Below are 17,730 nucleotides of genomic sequence, written 5' to 3'. Positions count from 1 at the left end.
GACCCGAGGGGAAACTCCACCCCACAGCCTGGGGGGATCTCCAGACGGGACTCCCCCTCTTGCACTCAGGACCCCGGTGCTGGGTCTCTGCACCCCACACACCCAGAACTCCCCTTTCCCCCCCATCCTCACCCCTCCACCCGGTGCCCCCAGGACCACCCAGTACTGCAGCCACGGGGCACCCCGACATCTCCAGCACCCGCGTCCTGGCCCCTCCACACACACAGAGCTCCCAGGAGTGGGGGCACCGCGAACCGCTTACTCCAGCACTCATTCCTTCCGGCTTCTTCTCCCCACAGGCTCCACAGGGGTCCACGTGCCAAGGGGAGCCCTCAGCGTGTTTTCCGGTGGGTCCCCACCGTACCGGTCCCCAAGCTGCCGGGAACCCCCTGTGCTCAACGCCGCGTCCCACTGCCCCCGCCCCGCGGCCGGACGAGCCCGCCAGCACACGCAGGGCCGGACCTGTTTGTGCTGGGAAGGGGCCGGGGGCGGGAACGGGGGTCCTGGGGGATGCCACGGCATCCCGATGCCCCCAACCCCCCGCGCGCAGGTCGGTCACCTTCTCCTGGCCCGCAGCAGCAACAACAGCAGAGCGAGAAGCCCATCGCGCGTCCTGGCCCGGCGCCCCCCGCCCCGCTCCACGTCCGGCCGCGTCTGGTGGGAGTGCAGCGGAATCCGCGCCCGGAGCGCGGCCAGAGAGCGGTCAGTGACTCACACAGCCCACGGCCTCCGCCAGCCCGGCTCCTCCTGCTCCTAGGCAGCGTGGAGCCCAACCCCGGCCACTCTGCTGGGACCCCCCAATCCCGCACGGCTGTGGGCAGGGCGCAGCGAGCAGCTGGGACAAAGCTGGAGAGGCTCGAACCATCGGGCATGGGCACGGCATGGGCATGGCCTGGCACAGGCATGGCACGGCACGGCACAGGATCAGGTCAGGGAGGCACTGGAGCGGTTTGAGGTCGGCTGCAGCCCGTGTCAGCACCCTGGGTGTTGAGGGGTCTGCTGGAGCAAGGCACATCTCTGCTGCGCGGAGCACGGGGGTCTCCGGGGGAGTCTCAGGGGGGTCTCAGGGAATCTAGTGTTAAAACCCAACATGGCACAAGCCAGCCAGGATGAACCAGGTCAGCAGCAAGGCCCAGGAGTGGGGGCTGGGACTGGCACGGCACGGTATGGCACGGTGCCGACCCACGGCTCAGCCCCACGGCAGCGGCAGCGTCCCATCTGTGCTGCGGAGATAAGGAGCCGGGGGGGCGGGGGGGCCAAGCCGGGGCGATAGCAGCTGGCGAGTGGGGAACACCGCCTGGAACGGGACACGTGTCCCGTAGGATGCGCCTGCCACGCCCGCCACGCTTCCCGCACGCTGCCACGGCTCCGACACACTTCCCACGGCTCCAACGCGCTTCCCAGGGCTCTGGGACGCTTCCCACGGCTCCACCGCGCAGGACGTGGGACAGTGGCGGGAAGAGTTTCCCCAGGGCTGCCAGAGGCAGTGCCGCGGGGCGGGGGCCGTGTCGGGGGGGGGCTGCGCCAGGGATGCCGGTGGTTGCCAGCCACAGCCCCTCGAGACTGGTGAGTCATAGCTGCGGCCAGAAGCAGCATCCAACAACCCTCCCGGCCTGGCACAGCCAGAGCCACCAGCACGGTGGAAAAGCTGAGTGGAGCGGAAAGGGGGACACGGGGGGGGTTCCCAAACCTCTGGGGCCCCCACCCGCCCACTGCCGCCACGTCTCTGGCAGCCTTGGAAACCGGAGCGGGGCCAAACAAACAGCGGCATCCTGGTGCCAAAACCAGCCGGCGCCACCCCCAGGCTGCCAAGCTCTGCCTCACCCCCCCCGAGCTTCCCCAGCCCTCTGCCCCCCAGCCCGGCATGGGGATGCAGACAAGGACGGGAGTCCCGGCTGGGCTGTGGTGTCCCCCGAAAACACCTGCCTTGACACTGTGCCACAAGTGACACCAAGAGCAGCTGGTACAGCCCCTCATGTGCACCGGGCAGCCCCCAAGGGCATCGGGCAGCCCCTTCGTGGGCATCGGGCAGCCCCCCGCGGACACCGGGCAGCCCCTTCGTGGGCACCGGGCAGCCCCCTTCCCCCGCCACGAGGGTTCCAGGAACAGCGCTCAAAACCAAGCCCACTGCCCCGGCGTGGCGCCACCGAGCACGGGGACCACCGGTGGCACAGCCCCGAAGGGACTGCAGAAGCGCAGCCCTCAGCACCACCGAGAGCAGCCGGTGCTGCCGGAGCCCCCCGGGAGCTCCCAGCTCGGGGGGGTCGCGGCGTGGCACAGCGCAGCGGGATGATGGGCCCCGGCAGGTGCGACCTTGGGGGTGTCCTTCGGACTGGACAGGCGCCAGGGACAGCGGCCCCCCCGGCTGCGAGCAGCGGGGGGCTCCGGCCCGGCCAAGGTGCCCTGCCCGCCTTATCTGACACCGGCAACGGCAGCGGCCACCGTGGCTCCCACCGGCCGCGGGACTGGTGGTGGATTCCAAGCGCGGCGGCCGCGGGAGCGGAGCCATCCCTGCGTGACGGTGCCCAGTGCCGCACACAGATCGACGGAAGCCGCAGCCAACGCCCTGGAAAGCGCCGGGGGGGGGAGGGAGGACCGGGGCCGCCGGCAGAGTCCCGGTAGCTGGGATGCGGGTGGCTGCGGCCGCGCCGGAGGGGCGTGTGGGGGTCTCGTGGGACCCCCAGACACCGGCATCCTCCCGGCCCTTTCCGCCCCGTCACCAGATACCCGACCCCAAAATATTTGGCAGATTCATGCCTCGGGATGAGGATGCTGGGGAAGGGTTTGGGCAGCCAGCCCAGTGCCAGGAAGCTCCTGTCGGGACCTCCACTCATAAAAGCGTCAGAGTGGAGCGGGGGGGCACGGGAGGGGGCACTGGGGGGGCCACATTCTATCAGTGCTGAGTCACCCTTGGGTACCGCTCCCACCGCTTGGGTACCGCTCCCACCAGGATGCTCCCCCATGACAGGTGAAGCCCCCCAGAACTCAGGCCAGCAGGCCTCTCCCCTTGTCCCCCACCCCACGGTGGGTGGGTCCCCCCTAAATCCCCCCAGGACCCCCACCCACACGGGACCCAGCGGGGCTGCAGGTGTCGTGTGGCTCCCCCTTCCCCGGGGCCGGTGGGCGGGGCGAGGGGCCGAGCCGAGCGAAGCGCGGGGGGGCTGAGCGGAGCCGAACTCACCGGTGCCCCCCGGCTCGTCCCGCTGCCGCCGCCAGTACCAGACCAGGGCGAGGGATGCTGCGTGTCCCGCTGCAACCAGCGATGGGAACAGGGACCCGGTGTCCTCCATGCGGGACACGGGACGGGCTCGGCACCGGCCGGGCTCGGCGGGTCAGGGACGGACCAGCGCCCGCCCCCACGGGGCAGCGCCCGCTCCGCCTTAACCCCTCCCGAACCGCGGCGCGGAGACGCCTCCTGCCCGCCGCACCGGCAGGGCCCCCCTGTGACCCCCCCCTCCCGTGTTCTCCCCCCGCCCCGGAGTGTCCCCTTCATCCCGGCTTTTTATATCCCGGGACAACGCGCCCCGGCGGCGCCAGCCCCCCCGTCCCCGTCCTTTCCGCAGCCCCACCGGTCTCACCCACCCGGTACGACCTTCATGGGCAGGCAGGGTGCGGGCAGGTGCGGGCAGGGTGCGGACAGGTGCGGAGCGCGGAGCGAGGGCGCAGCGCGGCTCCGCCGGTGGCGGCGGGGGCGGGGGGGGCGGGCAGGGAGCGGGCGCCGATATAAATAACCGGGGCCCGTCACCGAGCCCGAGTTAGAACATGACACGGGTAGGGGCGGGACGGAGTGACCGCGGCGGCGCCCCAGGACCCCCGGACCCCCCGGCACCGGGGCGGGTCACCAGGCCGACACCTCGGGGGTCGCCGTGACATCGGGACTAAGGGTCTCGGCACGGCCCCGCCGCCGAAAGAGGCCGGCCCGCCGGGCTGGGGGGGAAATGGGGCCGCTGGGGGCTACCGGGATCCCCTCCGCCCCGCGGGGACCCTGCAACTCCCCGCCGCCGGCGCGACCCCGTCCCCGCAAGCCGGAACTCCAGGCCGGGTTTTCCGGCAGCGGCTCCCGGGGCGGAGGGAAAGCCTGGAGCCGGATCCGCTGGCACGGCGGGACTGGACGGGACGGCCGGGGCTCCGTGATCGCGCCCCACGCGAGGGTCGGGCAGCGACCGAAGCCCCGGAACCCAGCGCGAGATGCGACTCCCGGGCCAGAGCTCGGCGGAACGCCCCCCGTTCCCACGGGACGTGGGTGCTGCCCGCGCAGGACCAGTACCCACGGGGCAGCAGCGCCGCGGGCCCGGCCCCCCCGCCGGCCGGTGACTCACGGCGCTGGCAGGGACCGAGCTCGGCGCCTCCAGGCTGGAAACTTGGACCGGAGGCGGCTGCCCACGGCCACGGGCTGACTCACAGCCCGGGGGGATCGGGGGGGGGGCCCTCACCGCCGCCTCGGAGCGACACCACAGCTGCCCCGCCCGGGGGGGTGGGACACCGGACGCCCCGCACCCCCGCCGGGTCCAGCTGCCGCCGATCGTGTGTCGGGATCGCGTATCGCCAGGGAGGCGGGGTTGGGGACCCCCCCCCCGCAGCCGCAGCCCCCTCCCCACCAGCACTGCCCGCCCCAGCTGCCGCCGTCTGTCCGACCCACCCTGGGCCCAGTGGGGATCTCGGAGCGCAAAGTGCCCACGGAATGTTCCCCCCCGCCATGGCCCCCCTAAAGCGCTGCTCCCCACAGCACGGGCACCCCGCAGCACATCCTCCCCCGCAGCACGGCACCCCTCAGCACAGCCCCAGCTTCCCCATGGCACAGCCCCCTCCCCATCATGGTGGAGCAATGACACCCCTGCAGCGCCCCAGGCCCCGTCACCCCACCGGCCTCTTGGGGACCCCGGGAAGCCACCTGAGTACACCCCGGCCCCCCCGATCCACCAGGAACCACTCCAGCCCACAGGGTCCCCATGGGGTCGGGGGGGCACGGCGAGGAGCCCCCCCAGAGCCCTCCTCCCTCCTCTGACAGCTCAGGGGCCTGCAGGTACCCCCCACCCCATCCTTGGCCAGGAAGAGAGGGGGGTAAGGGGGGCTCAAGAATTTGTCCCAGACCTCCCCTAGGAGCAGGGGGGCTCGAGCACCCCCACTCACGAGAGCATCAGGAGCACCCCGGGGCGCTGATTGGTACCTGTGGGCGGGCTGGGCTGGGGGGGCGGCTGGGACACCCCCTGCCCTGCGGTGACGGCAACGGGTTCCACGTGCCCCTCGCTCTCGTCCTTCCTGCGGTAGAGGCGGTCACCGCCAGCAGGACGCGCCCGCTGGGTGCCGGCGGTGGCGGTGGCGCGGCGGGCCTCGGGGCGGGGGGCGGCGGGGCGGGGGACGCGCTGCAGGGAGCGCGGGACGACGTCCGGCGGCAGGCGCAGGTACTGGCGCAGGTGGGCGATGCCGGCGTCCGTCAGGTACCAGTAGAGGTGTCGCCAGGCGGCCGTTTGGCGCACGAGGCCGCGGGAGCGCAGCGAGGCCATGGCACGCCGGACCTCCACGTTGGCCACGCCGGGCAGCTGCGGGTGGGTGCGCCGGGGGCACCCGTCCCGCTCCCCGACCAGAACACCCTCGCGAAACAGCAGCTCCAGGATGGAGCGCAGCCGCTCCAGCGGCATCAGCATCCCCGCCACCATGGTGCGGGCAGCACGGCACAGGCCACGGCACAGGCCACAGGGCTCGGTCACGTCTCACCCAGCACAGCTCAGCAGAGTCCGGTACAGCTCCGTATGGTACAACCCAGGGTGGTCCAGCACAGCCCAGTATGGACCAGCACAGCCCAGTATGGCCCAGCACAGCCCTGCTCAATATGGTCCAGTACAGCCCAGTACGGCCCAACACGGCTCGGTGTGGTCCAGCCCAGCCCAGTATGGTCCAGTTCGGCTCGGTATGGCCTGGCACAGCCCAGTACAGTCCAGTACAGCCCCGTATGGCCCGGCACGTCCCGGCGCGATCCGACACGGCGCGGCGCTGGCTGCCGGCACGGCGGGAGCGGCTGCAGCTCCACCCCCGGTCGGGGGGGTCAGGGAGGGCCCCAGGCCCAGCCCTGACTCACCAGCGGCCCCTCCCCGGCCCCGACTCCCGCCCGGGGGGGGGCACAGCCGGACCCGCCTCCCCCTTCCCCCTCCCGCCCCGACCCACCCGGCCGGTTCCTGCGTGGGAACCCCCGCGGGTCTCGCCCCGCCCCCGCCCCGGGACCGGCCCCATGGAGTGCCCGGGGGGACCCTGAGCCGGGGGGTGTCCCTGAGCCGCGGGGGTCCTTGAGCCCAGGGGGAGGGGGACACTGAGCTGCGGGGGTTTCTGAGCTTGAGAGGGGCACCCTGAGCTTGGGGAGGGACCCTGAGCCGCGGGTGTCCCTGAGCTCGGGAGAGGACCGTGAGCCCGGGGATCCCTGAGACCGGGGGGGCCCTGAGCCGGGCACGGCACCTCCACGCTCGCCCGAGCATCCCGCACTGCCCGGCTGCCGGCAGAGGCACAGGCAGGGGTCGGGCAGGGGACGAGCAGGTGTATGGGCACGGGTGCGGGCAGGGGCACAGGCGGGGCTCGGCAGCCACATCCTGCCACGTCAGTATTTGCTCTGCTCCTGCCCCTGTTTATCCCGGCAGCCCCAGGGGGACCCCACGTCCCCCCCACTCCCCGGCAGTGACACAACCGCGGTGGTGGCACAGCTGTGCCACACCACACCCTCCGGGTGGCAGGTGGGGACGAGGCAGCTGCCCGAGCCCCTGAGCCCCCCGGCATCGAGAACCGCCCAACAACCCCCACTGGCACCGCGGGGACCCCAGCACGGCCCCCGGCGCAGCAGCGGGACCCCCAGCACCGACCCCCGTCTCCAAGGGCATACCCAGGTTCTCCGTGAGGGGGTGTGGGTGGCACCCACTTCATAGAGCAGGAGGGACTGTGTGGGGCGAACTGGGCTGCCAGGGTGTCCCCCACGCCGGGGGCTGCCTCATGCCGGGGGGATCCCAGGCCCCCAGACCCCAAAAGGGGAGGAACCCCCCCAGGGCTCCTTCAGCCCCTCCGGCCAAGCGCAGTGAGCTCGGGGCACAGGGATGCTGCAAGGCTGCAGCAGGAGCCCCCCCGCCAGCATTGGGGGAATGGAGGGGCACCATCCTCGGCACCCCCGTCCCTGCCGATGGCACTACTGGGAGTGACATTGGGGTTCACTGGGGTTTACTGGTGTGGAGCAATGACCCAAGCATGGGAGGCTGCTGCCAGGCCGCGGGGATCCCAAACCCGCGGGGGCTGATGTAAACGCACTGGTGTCACCAGGGGCCCCCACCAGGACTCGCACAACTTCCCCATCCCGCCATCCCGGAGGGCAGAGGGGTGTGGTGGAGTTGGGCTCCCATGGCGAGAGTCCCCACTGCTGGGCCCCAGCACAGCTGGCGCAGGGGCCCATGAGCACTGGGGTGCCAGGCCCCCCAGAGGGGATCCCTTGGGAGAGCATAAGTTGCCTGCCTAAGCCCCACCTCGGCACGTTCCAGCCACAGTGCCCCACAGCACCCCAGAACCCCAGTGGGGTGGGATAGACGGCAGGAGCGAGGGGGGCAGCGGTTTGGGGGCAGAGGGAGGGGCAGTGAATCAGGGAGTGATGGGGGGCAGGGATGGGGGCAAAGATGGGGGGGTAGAGATGAGAAATGATGGGGAGCAGCAATGGGGGGAGCGATGGTGTCTGTGATGGAGGAAGCAATGGGGGCATCTATAGGGAAGTGATGGGGGCAGCGACCGGGGTAGCGATGGGGAGCAGCAGGACCGTGTCCCCCCCAGCCGCGGCCCCGCACCCCCAGCCCGCAGCGGGGTCACGGCCGCGCCGGCGGCTCCCTCCGGGAAGTGCCGCGTCAGCGCCCGCCGCCCGCCGTGATCCAACGCGATGTGACAGCGGGGCCATCGCCAGCGTCCCGCCGCTGCCCCGTGCTGGGCAGGGCGCCGGCACCCCCGCACCCACCGGGAAAGAGCCTTCCCGCATCGGCTCCGCAGCTCCGCTCACCTCATCGCATCCCGGGCCGGGCCGGGAGCACCGGGGCCGGGGTACTCCCCAACCCAGGTCCTGCGCACCCCCTGAGCCCCCCACCCCATGGAACCCTCGGGCAGCCGGGCGAGGGGCAACCCCCCCAAATCTGGGGCGGGCAGCGGTTGTGGCAGCGGCTTCTGGCCACGGGCCCGGCGCTGCCCTCCCGGTGCCGGTGCCAGCACCGGTGCCGGTGCCAGTGCCGGGGTCTGGCGGGGCCGCGGGACTCCCCGTGCCCAGCGGAACAAAGCCGCGGCTGTTTGCGGAGGGCACCGCGGCCAGAGGCCGGCTCATAATGAGGCCAGTGCCAGCGGGAGTCCCGGCGCCGGCAGGGGTCCCGGCGACAGCAGGGGTCCCGGCGCCGGGATGGTTCTCACCGTAAATCAGCCCCGCCGCAGCCCGGGCTCTGCGGGAGGGGACACGACCCGGAGCCCCTCGCTGGGGCCTGCGGCATCGCCACAGCTGCCGGGCGCCCTGGCCCTGCCGGGGTTCATGCCGAACCTTGCCGGGGTCCATCCCACCCCGACCCTCGCTGACTTCACCCTGACGCTCCCGGGGTCCACCACGACTCTCCCGGGGTCCATCCCATCTCTCGCCGGGTACATGCCGACCCTCGCCGGGCTCCTTTCCAGCCCTACCCCGGCCCGGTGGCTCGCTGCGGTGCCGGGCCCCGCGGTGGCTCTCTGCCCGCTGCGGTGGCACAGGGGCCGGTAGCCGCCAGCAGCCCCGTGACCGGCATCCGCCGGCGCCCGTTACTCACGCCCCAGCGCGCCGGCTCTGCAGCACGGCTCGGTAACACGGCACCGGCACGGCGGTGCCTGGCACGGGCCTGGTGACACCAGGAAACTCTGGGTGACGCCGGTGATGCCGGGGCACCCACGGTGATGCCGGGGCGTTCCTGGTGACCCCCGCTCTCCTGCCTGCGCTGCGACACTGGCACAGGAGGGATGCGGCGCGGCTGGAGCTCCCCGGGACGCGCCCCCCCCCCCCCCGCGGGACGCGGAATCCTCCCCGGGACGCGGACTTCCCGCCGATCCCCGTGGGCCTGGCCCTGGGACCCCTCCCGGTGCCCCCTCCCCCGGGTACCTTTGAGTGAGGCGATCTCGTGGTGGATGCCCCGCGCCCCCTCCATGGCTGCCCGCGCTCCCGCACGCTGCCGGCCGGTCCCGCAGCTCCGGGGCGGGTCCGTCCCGCCCCCCCGGCCGCGGCCCCGCCCCGCCGCCGCAGCCCCCCGCCCCTGCGGCACCGACACCGCCCCCCCCGCCACCGGCCAGGACCGGCCTCGCAGCCCCCCGGCACGGCACAGAGTTCCTCCCCGGCCCCCGGTACGGCAGAGACCCCGCCCCATCAAAAACAACCCAGCACCCCCTCAACAGCACAGCCCCGTGCCCTCCCAAGCACAGTACAGACCCCCCACCAGCGTGGTCCCACCACTCAGACCCCCCCCACCAGTCCAGACCCCTCCACCAGCACAGACCCCACCTCCCACCCAGCACACACAGTGCCCCCCACGCCCAGCCCCCCCCCCCCCCCCCCCACCTAGTACAGCCCCCCAAGCTCAGCCCAGCTCCCCTGCCAGAGGGGCCCATCCCCGGGGCATGGGGCCTCAGCCCAGCTCTGCCCTGCCAGCAGTGCTGGGTGGTGGGTGTCTGTCCCTGAGGGGGCAGAGGACCCCCCCAGCTCCCCCCGCTGCCACTGGCACCACCATCTGGGGGCTGGCGGGAGCCCCTGGCACGGTGCCAGCTGGTGGTGCCAGGCCTCAGCCTCAGCTCTGCATGGCCACACCAGCCCCGAGCCCAGCCGGGAACTGCCGCCGCACTGCGGCCACCGTGGCCACCAGCCAGCCCTGGGGACACCAGGAGGGACCCAGCACAGCCACCACACCGTGCCCACCAGCCAGCCCTGGGGACACCAGGAGGGACTGTGGCATGGCCATCGCACTGTTGCCACTGGCCAGCCCTGGGGATACTGGGAGGTACTCAGCCCCTCCAACACAGCCACTGGCCAACCCCCGAGCCCCAGGGACACCAGGAGAGACCCAGCACAGCCACCAGCCACTGCAGCCATTGTGGCCAGCAGCCACCGCAGCCACTGTGGCCACCAGCCACTGCATCACAGCCACCCCCAGAACCCTGGAGACACTGAGAAGGACCCTGACACTGCCACCACACCTCAACCACTGCAGCCACCATCCAGTCTCTGAGCCCCAGGCACACCAGGAGAGATTGCGGAACAGCCACCCCACCGTAGCCACTGCGGTCACTGGCCAGCCCTAGAGACACCAGGAGGCTACCACACTGCAGCCACCATAGCTGCTGGCCACCACACGCAGGACGCTGGCCAGCTTCCAAGCCCCAGGGACATCAGGAGGGACTCCAGCATAGCCACAGCACTGCAGCCACCATCGTCACTGTGGCTATCAGTACTCCCAGATCCCCAGGGACACCAGGAGGGACCCCAGCACGGACACCAGGAGGGACCCCAGCACGGACACCAGCCAGCCCCCAAACCCCAAGGATACCTGGAGGGACCATGACATAGCCACCATAATGCAGCCACTTTCTACTCCCAGGGACACTGGCCATGGCACTGTGAGCACTGGCCATCTCCAGGGACAGTGGGAGGGACCCTGGTGTGGTCTCCACTCCACAACCCCGGTGAAGGGCTGGGGTGTCCCAGGGGCCCAGCTGTCCCCCACAGGTGACTGTGGATGAACACCGTGCCAAGCCCAGGGCCCAGCTGCCGCAGTGACGGTGGCAGTGGTGACGGTGGCCGTGGTGATGGTGGCAGTGGTGACGGTGGCAGTGGAGACTGTGTCCTCCAGCCTGGTTTCAGTGCCCGCCGGGCACTGTGCCACAGTAACAGCTCTGATGGAGAAAGCACGAGGTGCCCGGTGCCCACCTCACCTGGAGATCCCAGTACCCCCAGCACCCAGCCCCATGCCAGGGCAACCGCCAGCACTGCCAGCCCCTGCCCCATGGACGGCAGAGTCCCTGGTAGAGTGGCTGCTGGGTCCCCCTGGGCTCTGAGCCTCAGGGATGGCACGTGCCAGCCGTGCTGGCAGGGATCACCAGCTCCGATGGGCTCCGTGCCCACCGCCACTGTGTCACCCTTCCCGCCTGCCCTGGCTTGTGACGCTTCCCGGCTGTGCTGGCTCAGCCCTGACATCACCACTCCTCCAGACAAACCGTCCTCTGGCCGCTCGGCCACCGGGCATCCACACCCACCCCATGGGCCACGGCACTGAACCCGCCAGCACCTGGCAAGGAGTGACAGGAACCCCCCCGGGTCCCACACCCACCAGCACCCAGCCAGGGACTGCGCAGTGACACCAAAGCCTCTGGCACTCAGTGAGAAGTGACTGCGTGGTGACACTGAACCCGGCCTGTGTCCAACAGCACCAAACCTGCCGGCACCAAGCAAGGTGGGATCGCATGGCGATACCAAACTTGCCAGCACCCGACAAGGTGGGGTGACACGGTGACACCAAACACCTGCCCCAGGACCTACAGCACTAAACCTGCCGGCACCCGGTGAGGTGGGACCACATGGTGACACTGAGCCTGCTGGCACCTGGTGAGGTGGGAGCAGAATGACACCAAACTCCCACGTCAGGACCTCAAAACCAAATCCACCAGCACCCTGTGAGGTGGCGCAGCATGGTAACAAGGAACACCTGCCAGCACCCGGCGAGGTGGCACAGCATGGTGACAAGGAACACCTGCCAGCACCCGGCGAGGTGGCACAGCATGGTAACAATGAACACCTGGCAGCACCCGGTGAGGTGGGACAGCATGGTGACAAGGAACAAGTGTCACCACCTGGGGAGGTGGCACAGCATGGTGACACTGAGCCTCTGCCACTTGCCCAGCACCACCAGCAAGCCACACCAACCCGTCCCACGGTGCCCTGGCATCGCTGAGGGACAACAGCTGCCGAACCGTGTGCCATCCCTGCCAGTGGCACCCGGGCCGGGATGAGATCTGCCAGGCTTGGGCGTGCCGAGCTACTCCCGACAGCACCGAGTGCACCGGGGTCCCTCAGCCAGGGGATATCGGGACTGTGGCACAACTGGTGGCGGCACCAAGCAGGGGCTGCAGGCCGTGCCCACCACCCCAACGCTGGGGTCCCACTCTTGTGGGAGCTGCCAGATCCCATCATGCGAAGGACCCCGCAGTGGGGGCAGCTGGGACCCCCGGCGTGGGGCCGGGGGGGCTGCCCCCGCAGGCAGCACCCGCTCCCATGTAAGGGCATGGCCGCGGCCGCTGCCGCGACACCGGGGCGCCCTCGGCCACGCGCAGGCACCGGGGGCACTGTGGAGAGCACCGGGGTCAGACCCCTGCCCAGCGCATACTCCGAGATGCCACCGATGCCACCAATGCTAGCCAGCAATGCCACCACTGCCACAGCCGAGCACCGGAGCTCCGCTGCCCCCCGCCGCCGCACCCTCACCGCCCGCGCCCCCCCGCGCCGCCCCCGGCCACCCGGCAGCACCTCCGTCCCCAGAACATTCGGGGGGAGCCCCCCGCCCCACCACGCCGCCACCGATCGCACCGGGCGCTCCGGCGGGCGCGGGCACAGCCCCCCACCCGTCCTCGGTCACCGAGCCCCCGGCGAGGGCAGCAGCCCGGGGCGCTCCCCGTGGGGTCCGCAGTGCCGGGCTGTGTCCCCCGTCCCCCCCGCCGTGTCCCCCCCCCGGGCCGTGCCGGCGGTGCCCGTCGTGCCCAATTATGGGAATGAGCGGCCGCGCTCCCCCGCTGCCCCCCCCCGCGGCCGGCGCCCCACTGCGCCCCCCGGCCGGCCCGCGGTGGGGCAGGGGTCCCGTACCCTTGTAGCGCTCCCGCACGTCCTCGTAGGCCTGGATGAAGTCCTGCTCCTCGGGCGCGGGAGGGGGGCCGGCGGTGGCCATGGCGGCGGAGGGCGGTGGTGGGGGGCGAGGGCGGGCGCCGGGGCCGGGGTCCGGGGTGCCCGGCGTGTCCGGCGTGTCCAGCGGCTCGGCGGCCCCGCACCCCGCGGCTGGGCAGGGGCACGGGACGGCACAGGGGACGGGACAGGGGACGGGGCGTGCCCCCGCCCAGCCCTTTAAAGGAACCGCCGGACACCGCCCCGACGCGCGCCGCGACTCGCGGAAGCGGCAGCCACGGACACGGCGCCCACGGACACGGCACCCAGGGGCCGGGCAGCCCTCGGGGCAGGGCACCCCATGGGGCATGGGGCGAGTGAAATCCTCTACGCCCCCCAAAGGGGTCACACGGTGCTGGGGATGTGGCACTGCCCGAACCCCGATACTGCTGGCCCCGTCCGTGGGGCACCCACGGGTGCCCAAAGGAGCGCAAAGGGGGCGAGGGGTGGGCGATAAGGGACAGGGGTCCCAGATGATAGGGGACAGTGTGGGGCTGGGGATGCAGGTGATGAGGGATGGGGTGGGGGGTGCCTGGGGCACCCCAGAGCCCGGGCAGGGACCCCCTGGCTCGCACCCTGACCTCCCCACCCTCGCTCGAGGGGCAGACCGGGCGCCCCCTCCTCTGGTGAACGCTCAGCCCCTCACAGAGACCCCCGCGTGCCCTCCAGCTGGGGGGGACAGGGACGTCACTCCCCCTGGGACTCCGCAGCAGCCCCAGGAGCACCGAGGGATTTTTAAAGCTCCGTCTCCCAGTGCCACCTGGGGAGCACTGAGGGGGCCCCACCGCGGCCCCCAACAACCCCCAACGGAGCCCAGTCCCAGCCGTGGGCGAGCTGGGGGCGGGGGGGGAATGTGGGGGAATCGGCCCCATGGGCCGGGGCATCGTCATCCCCTAAAAATAGACACTAATGCCCCGAAACTCGAGCGGGGACAGCGACGGGGGGGCGGGGAGGGAGGGAGGGAGGCGGGGAAGGACAGGGAGGTGTAACGGAAATAGCCGGGGGGGGAGGGTTCTGTGCCGGGGGGGCTGAGTGCTCCGTGGGGGGAACACACTGGAAGCCGTATGGGGACGGCACGGCACGGCTCGGCACGGCATCCCCCATGGCGGCTTCCCTGCCCCGGCTTCGGCACAGCCCCCAGCGCGCTGCCACCCCTCGATCCCCCGGCCCGTGGGACCCCCACGGCATCGCCCCACGGGCCTCCAGACACCGTCCCTCCCCCTCCGATCCCTCCATCCCCCCGCGGGTCACGTCCGAGATCCCCGGACACATCCCGGCCCCCGATCACGGCCCGACTCCCCAGACACGTCCCGGCTCCCCTGCCACATCCCGCTGACTCCCCGGACACGTTCCGGTCCTCCGGGCCGTACCTGCGATGCGGATGACCGCTCTCTCGGCGGGGTCCAGCACCGTCCCGTTGCCCGCGGCCGCCTTGGCTCGTTGGGAGCGCTGGTGTTTGCCCAGGTTCCAGGGCAGCGTGTCCCCGGCGCCAGGCGAGCCGCTGCTGCCACTCGAGCTCTCCTCCGCCATCGCCGCCGGCCCCCGGCTGCCCGCAGACCCCGGCTCCTGTAACAGAGGGTCGGCGTCAGGGACCCCCGGTACCGGGACCATCGCCTTCGTACGCTACGGACCCCCGGCCGGGGCACCAAGGACCCCCGGCATCGCCACCGCCCTTCTTCGGGCTTCAGGGACCTCCGGCACCGGGGCACCAGGGACCCGCGGCATCGCCACCGCCCTCCTTCTCGCTTCAGGAATCCCCGGCACCGCTGACCCCGGCTCCTGCGGCAGAGAGACGGTCCCGGGCACCGGGACGGCAGCACCGGCAGGCGCCCGCATACCCAGACCCGGTTCAGCACTCAGCAGAACCACGGGGCGCCCGGAGGTGCCAGAACCCCTCGGGACAGCCGCGGGAAGTGGGGTCTGTGCCGAGCCGTGCAGGGTGATGTTGCCAGGGACACGGTCCCCACGGGGCCACCGCGGCGAAGGGACGGGCAGGGAGCCTCGGTGATGGCCGGTCCGGCACCGGGAACTCGCCCGTGAGACCCCTGGCCAGTGCCGCCGCAGCCGGGGCGTGCACGGGCAGAACAACCAGACCGAAGCTATGGGGGACAACACCACACCGGCAGTGGGGCAGCGGCCAGGCCGGCTCCGTGTCTGCGAGCGGCTGCCGGGGTTCGGCTGGGGCGGGCGCCCCGCGGGGTCGGTGCCGGTTGCAGCCCCTCAGTGCCAGGAGCGCTCCCAGGGGAGCGGGACGGAGGGTGCCGGTAGCGGCGGGGATGACTCTGTGATCCCGGTACCTCCGTGATCCTGCCCTCTCCATCCCGGCACCTCCGCCATCCCGCCTCCATCATCCCGGCACCTCCGTGATCCCGCCCCCGCCATCCCGGCACCTCCGCCATCCCGGCACCTCCGCGATCCTGCCCCCAGCATCCCGACACCTCCGCGATCCCACCTCCTCCCCGGCGCCTCCGCAGCCCTGACAGCGGCTCGGGCTCGTTCCCCCAGGAGCCGGCAGCACCGGGCGTTTGCCGCGGCCGAGGCGCCATTTGCAGAAGCTCCGAACCCGGGAAAGCCACCGGGCCCGGCACTCGGACCCACCGGCATCACCGACATCACAGCGCCCGGCCCCGTCGGCACCCTCGGACCCCGGTGTCACCGCCATCACCGGCACCCCCAGACCCACCAGCATCACCGGCACCCCCGGCAGTGGGGTGGCAGGCGGGGGGTGGGCGTGGGGAAGAGGTGGGAGCGCGCGTGGGGGGCAAGTAAGGGGAGCAGGTGTGGGGGGGGAGTAGGTGGGGGGCGGGCGTGGGGGGCGCGGTGCCAAGCCTGAGTCACCGGCTCCATCGCCCACGTCCCCCGCGCAGCCTCCCCACCCCAGGCCTGACACGCCGCCTCCCCCCACCCGCAGGGGCACCCATAGGGACCCCCCCGCCCCCAGACTCGGGTCCCAGCACCCAAAGACCCCTCGCACCCCCAGCAGAGCCCTCCCGCACAACCCCTCCACGCCGCAGCCCCCAGCCCCCACGGCTCCTGCAGCCCCCCCACCGCCCTGCGGCACCCCCGCAGCATCCCCCGAGCCGCCCCCCCGCCACTCCCGGCTCCACGGGGGAGCGGGTGATGGGGGTCCCACGCGCGGGGACTCACCGAGCGCCACGATGTCCGCCGGGACGCGACGGGGGGGCATGACCGGGGGGGGAAACGGCACCGGCACCGGGAGGGCTCCGGAGGGAATGCGGCACCGGGGGGGAGCACCGGCACCGGTACCGCGGGGGCTCCGGGGGAAAATGGCCCCGGGGGCTCCGCCCGCACCAGCACCGGCACCGGCCCCGGCTTCGCGGCAGAGGCGGGGCGGGGGGCGGGCAGCGGGGGGCGCCTTATCTCACCGCCCCACCCTCCGCACCCTACGCACCCCCGGGCACCCGGCGCGGGATGGATTAACCCTGACCAGCGCACCCGGCACGGGGGTAACCCCGACCAGTGCTCCCAGTACAGCCAGCACCAGGGGCCAACCCCGACCAGTACTCCCAGTACACCCAGCATGGCACGGGTGACCAGTGCACCCAGTACACCCAGGACGGAGAGGATTAACTTTCCCCAGTACATCCATTATGGAGAGGGTTAACCCTGACCAATGTTCCCAGTACACCGAGCAGCCAGGGGTTAACTGACCAGTGCACCCAGTACATCCAGCACAGAGAGGGTAACTGTGACCAGTTACACCAGACACGGAGAGGGTTAACCCTCACCACTGCAACCAGTGTGGAGAGGGTGAACCCCGCCCAGCGCTCCCGGCGAGGCTGGTCCCGCCCCGCGCTCCCGCAGGGAAGTCCCGCAGCCGCTCGGCTCTCCCCGCCCCGGCTGGGCGCTCAGCCGTGGGCACAGCACCGGCACAGCATGGCCACATCACCGGCACATCGCTGGCACATAAGCGGCACACCGGCTCGGGCAGCAGCACGGGTGACGGTGGCACGGGTGACGGTGGCACGGGTGACGGTGGCCACGGGTGACGGTGGCCACGGGTGACGGTGCACGGGCCGCCGCCGGCTGCCGCAGTCAGAGCCCAGGGGAGCGCGGTGGCGGAGGGATGAGGTGGGAGCCCCAGCTCGGCCCTCGCACGGCTCCGGCGAGGCTCCAGCGTGGTGCTCATACCCTGCTGGCCACCGGTCTCTCTTCTGGCTGGGGACCAGAGAGCGGCTCCAGCCACCAGCACTGCAGGAGGGCGTCTGGTCTGGCAGCTCGGGAGCTTGGGAGCCAGGGATCCCCAGTGCAGCCGGGGAGATGGGGCTGGGGACTGGAGTCAGTGCCGGGAACCGGAGCTGGTGCCGGGGACCAGTGCTGGGCACCGGAGCTGGCGCCTTGATCCAGGGCCGGTGCTGGGAACCAGAGCTGCTGCCAGGACTCAGAGCTGGTGCCGAGAACCGGAGCTGGTAACAGGAGCTGGAGCCAGTGGGAACCGGAGCTGGTAACAGGAGCTGGAGCCAGAGGGAACCGGAGCTAGAGCCGGTGGGAACCAGAGCTGGTGCCGGGAACCAGAGCCGGTACCGGCAAAGGGAGCTGGAGCCGAGAACGGGCGTGCGTGCAGCCCCCCGGTGCGTGTGCACAGCCGGGTGTGGACACAGGTGGACACGAGTGTGCCCGGCCCTGGCTGGCTGCAGGCAAACCCCGGAGCGGGCACCGCTGTGTGCACGGCACAGAACACCCGTGTGCACACACGCACTGGGGGCGTCTCGGGGGCTTCAAAGACCCCCGGTGCCCCCGCCACATCCAGTTCCTGGCGTGGCATCGCACGGCAC

General features: G+C 72.0%; 1 protein-coding gene across 6 annotated transcripts in view; it reads right to left on the bottom strand.

The window, feature by feature from the left end:
* Nucleotides 1-13,057, bottom strand: part of PLEC (plectin) — a 48,794-nt gene extending 35,737 nt beyond the window's left edge. For 3 of the 6 annotated variants that reach the window (XM_082286311.1, XM_082286314.1, XM_082286317.1), the window contains exon 1: nucleotides 3,182-3,332. In XM_082286311.1, coding sequence (XP_082142437.1) covers nucleotides 3,182-3,290 — 109 coding nt within the window. In that variant the 5' untranslated portion in view covers nucleotides 3,291-3,332. Of the gene's footprint in view, nucleotides 1-3,181; nucleotides 3,333-3,582; nucleotides 3,701-12,859 lie in introns of those variants that run through there. The other 3 variants (XM_082286313.1, XM_082286316.1, XM_082286315.1) reach the window with 2 other exon arrangements.
* Between the last annotated feature and the right edge of the window lie 4,673 nt (nucleotides 13,058-17,730).

Source organism: Coloeus monedula (genome assembly GCF_965178545.1).
Source record: "Coloeus monedula genome assembly, chromosome: 1".
Classification (NCBI taxonomy): Eukaryota; Metazoa; Chordata; class Aves; order Passeriformes; family Corvidae; genus Coloeus; species Coloeus monedula.
Note: the sequence above shows the minus strand (reverse complement) of the source record. Positions and strands in the feature narration are given on the sequence as shown.